Genomic DNA, 8,526 nt, shown 5'->3' on the forward strand with positions numbered 1-8,526 from the left:
CGGTCGGTTTCAGAATTTCAAATACCTTGAACGATGATAATAATTACTCACGTTTACGAAGTCCCCACCCTGAATCATGAAATCTTTTATCACTCTGTGGAATATTGCACCCTTATATCCCAGAGGCACTCCATCTCTTCGATATTCGCCAGTACAAAACTCACGGAAATTTTCGCACGTTTTTGGCACCACATCTGCGAAGAGTTCAAGAATCATACGTCCTATTTCCTACGAAAGATTAAAAGCCATGAGAAAAATACATATATAGACATCACTATGTAATTTGGCATTTTAACACTGAGTAAATGTGCTACCGTTGTCCCGACACTTATGTCAAAGAACACAACAGGATTATTCGGATTCCTAAGTTGAGACTGAATTTGATTCCAGGTTGGCATTATGACACCGTTTCATAAACTTCATTAACCAGTCTTAATCACAATATCAACACTCATTCAAAACTCGCACCCGATGTTTTGTTTAACCACAGCGTTGCGCAGAAACCAAAGTTGCCGAATAGAAAACATGCGTACATCTTCCACTACACAGAAGCAGATTCACACTGTAAGTGTCTCGCGCCAGTAAAACGTTTGGTTGCGTTAACGTTTGTGACTGGAAACCAGCACCACGTGACTAGCGCCTGTACACGCCTGGCTGTAGTTTAGCGACGCGCAAATAGCTGACGCGAAACTCTATGCTCCAGTGAAATATGGGTGGATATTTGTAGCTATAAAATACGCATAATTTGGCTCATTTTGACCCGACGAGTTATCTATATTCACTAAACAACTTAGCATGTATACTAAAATTACTGACTGCAATTAAAGGGACAAATAAATTGCTAACTATTTGAAGATAGCGAAAAAAATATTTGTTATGTGTGTCAGGAGCTTATTACATGTATTCTTAACTTGTTATGTGTCACATATTGTTTTAGCGACTAAATTAAGTGTAATAATAACGATGTCCCTGAAGGCACTGTTACAAGATCTTCCATTATCAGCTTAACACAATTGACTGAGGTGAAAGAAGTCATGTGTTACCTCCCAATATCGTGTCGGACCTCCTTTTGCCCGGCATAGTGCAGCAATTCGATGTGATATGGACTCAACAAGCCATTGGAAGTCCTCTGAGGAAATACTGAGCCATACTGTCTCTATAGGCGTCCGTAATTGCGCAAGCGTTACCGGTGCAGGATTTTGTGCGTGAACTGAGGTCTCAATTATGTCTCATAAATGTCTGATGGGATTCATATTGGGCGATCTGGGTGACCAGATCATTCATTCGAATCGTCCAGAATGTTCTTCAAACCAGTCACGAACAATTGTGACCCACTGACACGGCGCACTGCCATCCAAACAATTGCATCCTTGTTTGAAAACTTGAAATCCTTGCATGGCTGCAAATGGTCTCCAAGTAACCAAACATAAATATTTCCAGTCAATTGTCAGTTCCTTTGGACAAGAGTACCCAGTCTATTCCATGTAAACACAACCCACCATTATGGAGCCACCACCAGCTTGCACAGTGCCTTTGTTAACAACTTGGGTCCAAGGCTTTATGGGGTCTGTACCACACCCGAAGCCTACTACCAGCTCATGCTAACTGAAATCAGGACTCATCTTACCAGCCCACGGATTTCCAGTCATCGAGGGTCCAACCAATAAGGCCACGAGTCCAGGAGAGGCGCTACAGGCGATGTCGTGCAGTTGGCAAAGGCACTGATATCAGTCGGCTGCTGTCGTAGCCTATTAACGTCACATTTCGCCACACCTACTGGATACCTTCGTCGTATGTCCCACATTGATTTCTGTGGGTATTTCATCCAGTGTTATTTGTCTGTTCACTGACAAATCTACACAAACGATGCTGCTGTCGGTCGTTAAGTGAAGGCCGTCGGCCACTGTGTCATCCGTGGTGAGAGGTAATGCCTGAAATGTGGTGTTCTTGGCACACTATTGAATTCCCCCACGATTTCCGAAATGGAATGTCCCATGAGTCTGGCTCCAACTACGATTCCACATTCAGAGTCCATTATTTCCCACTGTGCAGCCATAATCAGGTCGGAAACCTTATCACATGAATTGCCTGACTACAAATGACAGATCTGTCAATGCAACTGCCCTTTTTATACCTTGTGTACACGATACTACCACTGTCTGTATATGTGGATATCACTATCCTGTGACTTTTGTCACCTCTGTATTCTGATTGCACTCTTTTGTAGAACTAATTGTGCCTACTTATTTTTGCTGCTATATCACAGCTCAAATTAAATTATGATGTAGGACAGCAGTGAGTGAAAATATGCTAGAAATCCACCAGCAACAGATCGAATAGATTTCATTACTTGGCTTAGCTCTTTGTGGTAAACAGTCTGCAATTATGTTTTTAGTTATGTACCGTTTTCCTGTTTGCCATAGGCTCAGCCACTCGTAATTTTGCTGTTAAAAAATTATAAGCAATTGCCCTCTTATACCCTATCGCTGGATTCCCTGCTTTTAATTTTCCACGCACATGTGTTACACTGGACGTTTCGAAACCTTGGCAATGAATTATCTAGAACACAGACGTGTATCTGCCATTTTAAAATCCACCGTGCGCACACAGATGAAAAATATCTGAGTGAACAAACAACTGGCTCAGACACGGTTTAGCGTCAGATTTGCGGCGATCTGCTATCCATACCCTCCAATTTATCTGCGCAGACGTGATTTGAACCCACAGATTGGAGTAATTTCGCTCAGACTACCAACTCCAACTTCCAGGTTTGTGCAGATATCATATCTGTGCAGATACCCTGTACAGACCTCTATGGTTCATACACAATGATCTGCCTGTATGGGTGATGTGCGCAGACATTTGCGCAGACAGCTCGTTTCTTGGGGATGGGCTTTAATATGCCCTTGCGTAATGTGCCTATGTAAGTGCTGCGAAGACATTATTTGTAATAAAATATATATTCCTAATTTAAGTTTCTCCATAAACTTTATTTTACTGTGCAAATATATAACCCAACATGTTACGGACCCAGGAAGAAAGAAATGCATAAGTTTGATCAGTAAACGGTGAAAAATGTAATACTGCTTGTGAACAGTTCATATTTTACACTAATTATATTGTAACTACATAAACGGCTTCTGGTCACATACCAGAGATTAAGAAGCTCCTGAGTCGAGAGAATTATGCACTTGGAAGTTTGCAATAGAAGCTTATCTACAGTAGGACCACCTTTGGGACATCGTTGATGGAACCTTAAAGTCCATGGATGCAGATTTCTAGAATAAAGATCATAAGGCAGAACCAAATTAATTCTTCTAGTCGATCCTATAAATTACATTCATTTAGAAAAGAACAGCATGGCTAAGGAAGTATGGGACAATCAAAGAAGAGGTTTTTAGTACAGAGGTTTAACAGGGAAAGTGCGTTTCCTGTGAGAGCTTATCACCACACTTTTAAATTAATGTAATACGAATTCAACAATGCTGAAGGATGGATTGGTACCTTGTTACTAGCGGGATACCTGATAAGTGACTCCCCTCCTTATAAGAGTTGAGGGATACCACCTAAAGGCGACAGCGTAAAAGTCGAGGTATTACATGATGTTAAGAATGTACAAGAATATACATCTACATATATATCTACATCTATACTCTGCAAACCACCATAAGGTGCATAACAAAGGATACATCCCATTGTGCCAGTTATGGTGGTTTCTTCATGTACCATTCACGTATGCAGTATAGGAAGAACAATTGCCTCTGTGGGTGTAGCAATTTTTCTAATCTTATCCTCTTGATCCCTATGGGAATGATATGCAGGGGATTGAAATATCTTCCTAGAGTCATCATTTAAAGCCAATTCTTGAAACTTTGTTGATAGCCTTTCTCGGAATTGTTTACATTTGTATTCAAGAGTCTGCCAGTACAATTCCTTCAGTATCTCTATGACACTCTTCCATGGATGAACAAACCTGTAACCATTCGTTCTGCTCTTCTCTGTATACATTAAATATCCCCTGTTAGTTGTATTTGGTATGAGTCCCACACACCTGAACAATATTCTAGAACCAGTCGAATGAGTGATTTATAAACAATCTACTTTGTAGACTGATTGCTCTCCCCCAGTATTCTACCATTAGACCAAAATCTGCCACTTGCTTTACCCATGACTGAGTGTTACACCCAAGTATTTGTATGAGTTGGCTGATTCCAACAGAGACTCATTGATATTATAGTCATAGGGTACTGCGTTTTATCGTTTTGTGAAGTGCACAATTTTACATATCTGAACATTGAGAGTAAGTTGCCAATTTTTGTACTACTTTAAAATCTTATCAAGATCTGACTGAATATTTATGCAGTTTCTTTCAGATAGTATTTTATTGCAGATAACTACATCATCTGCAACAAGCCTGATTTTACTATTAATAGTGTCTGCAAGATCATTAATATACAACATGAAGAGCAAGAGTCGCAATACAATTCCCTGGAGCACACCCGATGTTACTTCTACGTCTGACTATGACTCTCCATCCAAGATAACAAGCTGCATCCTCCCTATCAAGAAATCCTCAATCCAGTCACAAATTTCACTTGATACCCCATATGATCATACTTTCAACAGTAAGCGTAAGTGTGGTTCTGAGTCAAATTCTTATTGGAAATAAAAAAATACTGCATTGACCTAATCGCCTTGATCCAGAGCTTTCACTATGTCATATGAGAAAAGTGTAAGTTGGGTTTCACATGATCGATGATTCTGGAATCCATGCTGGCGACACTGAGGAAGACATTTTGTGCAAGATACCTAATTATGTTTCAGTTCAGAATACATTCTAAGATTCTACAACAAATCGATGTCAAAGATACTGGATGGTAGTTTTGTGGATCAGTTCCACTACCCTTCTTGCAGACAGGAGTGATCTATGCCTTTCTCCATGAACTGGACACATTTTTCTGTTTGAGAGATCTCTGATAGACTATAGTTAAAACAGAGGCTAACTCAGCTGCAAATTCAATATAGAATCTGACAAGGATTCCATCAGGGCCTGGAGCTTTGTTCAATTTTAATGATTTCAACTGTTTTCAACACCACTGACACTAATACTTATTTCGTCGATTTTTTCAGTGGTACAAGGATTAAATTGGGGCAGTTTTCCTGGGTTTTTCCTTTATAAACGAACATTTCAAAACCGAGTTAATCAATTCAGCTATTGCTTTGCTACCCTCAATTTCAGTTTCTGTTTCATCTCAAGTTCCATCCTCCTATGAACTGGACACTAACTTTGGCAACACTAACAATCTTTACATATGGCCAGGATTTCTTTGAGTTTTGTGAAATATCATTTGACAACATTCTGCTGTAGAGCCATTGAAGGCATCACACATTGCTCTCTTGACAGTCAAATGAATTTCTTTCAGGATTTCTCTGCCTATAGCTCTACACTTTGTTTTACACCTATTTTGCAGTAATCTCTGTTTCTTTAGAAGTTTTGTTGCAGTGACTGTATACTATGGAAGTTCTCTCTCATCATGGACTGTTCTGCTGGGTACATATCTATCCACTGTGTGGTCAACTATTCTTTTTAACTTGAATCATAGTTCCTCCACCAGCTCCTGCCCTGTGATGAAAATTTCAGTTTCTGCATTGAGATATGGCACTACTAATTTTTTATCTACTTTATTGATCACATATAAGTTTCTGCTTGTTTTAGTTGTCTTAGTTTTCCTTTGTACTTTAGTTTTCATTGTTGCCTCTAACCACATCATGGTCACTGATACCAGTTTCAATGTGGACATCCTTAAAAAGATCAGGTCTATTTGTTACCATTAGATCCAATAGATTTCCATCATGAGTGGGGCTCCTAACTATCTGTTCTAGGTAGTTTTCAGAGAAGGCATTTAGTAATGTTTCACAGGATCTCTTACCATGCACATCACTATCCCATCCAGGACAAGAAAATGGCTTTGTATTCAAAACATAAAAAGGAGGAATGTCTTTGATGTTACAAATTCCAAGGAATTAGGCTTTTTGTATTCCAGTGAGTGGAAAAACAATTTCACAAGAAAAAATCCAGAGATGAATGCAAGCAATCCAAGCAATAAAGTTAAAGCACTTACTGCATATTATTACTATTATAAAACTGAAAGTAAGAGTACAGACTGCTTCCTGGATTTTGAAGCCTCTGTGTCTATTAACAAAGATCCGAAGTTTAATGTGAGGACTCTCCAAAAACAAACATCAGTGTTAAAATAGTGCATGGTTATGAATTAACTTGTGGACTGTTAGGAAAGATAAACTTTAATTTGAATGTTGAAGACGAGTCACAAGATATTACAGCACATAATGCACATTATGTGAAGAAAGTTGCTATAAATTTGCTTTCAGTGAGTGAAATAGTGAATATGGGTAAGAAGGTAAATTTGATTTAAATAGAGCAGAAATTATTGATCAGAGTGGCAGTGTGATAGCCACACCAGGTAAAGAAGGGGGTATTTATAAATTAGAAGTTCTTCAAATTGTAAATAGATGTTCTGCAAAAAGTTTTTTATGGCATCAAAGACTGAGGCTTCTTAATAGAAGTAGGCTTTGTCAAAAGGTTTGCCAACAGAGCTAAAGGAATGAAATAGTTGTAACGTACCTTGTAAAATTTGTATAGAAAGACAGCAAGGCAGCAAATGAGTAAAAAAGCATCTACTGAGCTTCTACAGTTGATACAAACAGACCTCTCTGGTTCTGTGGAAGAAGAATCTATAGAAGGCATTTGTTATTTGCTTACCTTGATTCATGATCTTTTATGATATAGTCATGTTTATTTCCTTAGAACCAAGTACCGTGTGAGCGACATATTTGGCAGTTTTTGCACCATGGTCGTTAGGCAGACTGGCAAGAAGATAAAAAATATCAACTCAGAAAAAGGTACCAACAACTTAGTGAATTTGGAATCATACATCAAACTACAATTCGCTATAGTTCTGCTCAAAATGGAGTTATGGCATGGGCTAATAGAACAGTTATAGAGAAAGCAAGGAGCATGTTAAAGGATGCAGGATTATCTAAATGTTATTGGGTAAATGCACTATCAACTGCATAACAGATCACGTACTACAGCTGTACCAAACAAGACTTTATGTGAAGTTAGTTTGCACTGGAAAGAAACCTGACCTAGATTACCTAAGAATTTTTGGATGAAAGTCTATGGTACAGATTCCCAAACCACTTAGAAGAAAATGGGACTCTAAATCTGAACAATAAATTTTTACTGGACACTGTGAAGGTTCCGAAGGTTACAGATTCATAAACCCTAAACGCAAAAGGTCAATAACTAGCACAGATGTAATATTTTAAGAATCTGGTGATAATGAACAAGTGGTGAATAAGTAGATGTAGAAATTAATCGTGAAGAAGGTGTCCAAGAAAATGCACTGACACCAGTAAATTTAGAAACTTAAGTACCTGATGAAGTTGTTCAGGAACAGTCAGATATGTTTATTGAAGATGAACTGGATAATGAGATCCAGAAAATTCCAGCAGCAGAAGATGCATATTTAAAGTGTTCATCACGTGCAATAGAACCTAAGTTGTATCCTGATTATGAGATGTATGTAGCTACTCAAACATTCAACAATGATTCTCTTATTGTTAAAGAAGCCTTGGCCAGTCCAAATGCAGTTAATTGGAAGAAAGCTATAGGAAAGGAATTACAGTCTTTTTCCAAGAATGATACTTATGAATGAGTTGATGTACCACAAGGAAAGGACCTATTACACGTGAGACAGGTCTTTAGTTTTAAAAATCCTGAAGATGCAATTCAAATTTAATAGTTCATTTGGTAGTTGAAGACTATTTTCAGGCAGCATGCATAGACTATAAAGAAACGTTGTCACTTCTAGTGAAATATGTTTTTTTAAACTATCTCATGCTCCTTGCTGTAAAAGAAGGTTTATTAATCCATGACAAGGATGTAAGAAACACATATCTCAATGGAGAATTGGAGAAAGAAATTTCTGAAATGCCACCAGAGGAAGCCAAGAAAACTTCTCAAGAACAGGACAGGTGTCAGTAGCTGATACTGGTATATATCACAGAAGAAATGGAGAAGAAACTATAATTTTGGACATGTCAGTTTATGACATTTTTATTTTGACAAAAAGGGGAAAGTTCAACAAATAGTTTCAGGAAACAGGTTCAGTCTGAATTTGATATGCATGATTTAGTTGAAGTGAAGCAGTATCTTAGTATGAAGACGTGCAATGGAGAAGAATTGTCCCATGACCATACAATGTACACATAGAGGATACAAGAAAAAGTTTCGACACCTATGAAACAGAGTGCGACGCCTTTAGTAGCAGAAGAAGATGAAATTTGTTAAAAGGAAGTACGTTATTTGGAGGCAACAGGAAGTCTTTTAGATTTAGCTCAAACTTTCAGGGAAGAGATTGCCTTTGCTGCTAATACTCTTAGCAAATTTTTAAGTACCCTAGAATATGTAGATATTGAAAAGGAACTGCTTCTTTATGGATT

The 8,526-nt window shown here is 38.2% G+C and overlaps 1 protein-coding gene across 1 annotated transcript in view; it reads right to left on the reverse strand.

The window, feature by feature from the left end:
• Nucleotides 1–531, reverse strand: part of LOC124789981 (peptidyl-prolyl cis-trans isomerase H) — a 40,779-nt gene extending 40,248 nt beyond the window's left edge. Inside the window, exons 1-2 of the mRNA XM_047257525.1 lie at nucleotides 315–531; nucleotides 52–228 (exon numbers count right to left, since the gene is read on the reverse strand). Coding sequence (XP_047113481.1) covers nucleotides 52–228; nucleotides 315–398 — 261 coding nt within the window. The 5' untranslated portion in view covers nucleotides 399–531. The remainder of the gene's footprint in view (nucleotides 1–51; nucleotides 229–314) is intronic.
• Nucleotides 532–8,526: the final 7,995 nt, after the last annotated feature.

The sequence above is a fragment of the Schistocerca piceifrons genome, chromosome 3 (genome assembly GCF_021461385.2).
Source record: "Schistocerca piceifrons isolate TAMUIC-IGC-003096 chromosome 3, iqSchPice1.1, whole genome shotgun sequence".
NCBI classification, from domain to species: domain Eukaryota; kingdom Metazoa; phylum Arthropoda; class Insecta; order Orthoptera; family Acrididae; genus Schistocerca; species Schistocerca piceifrons.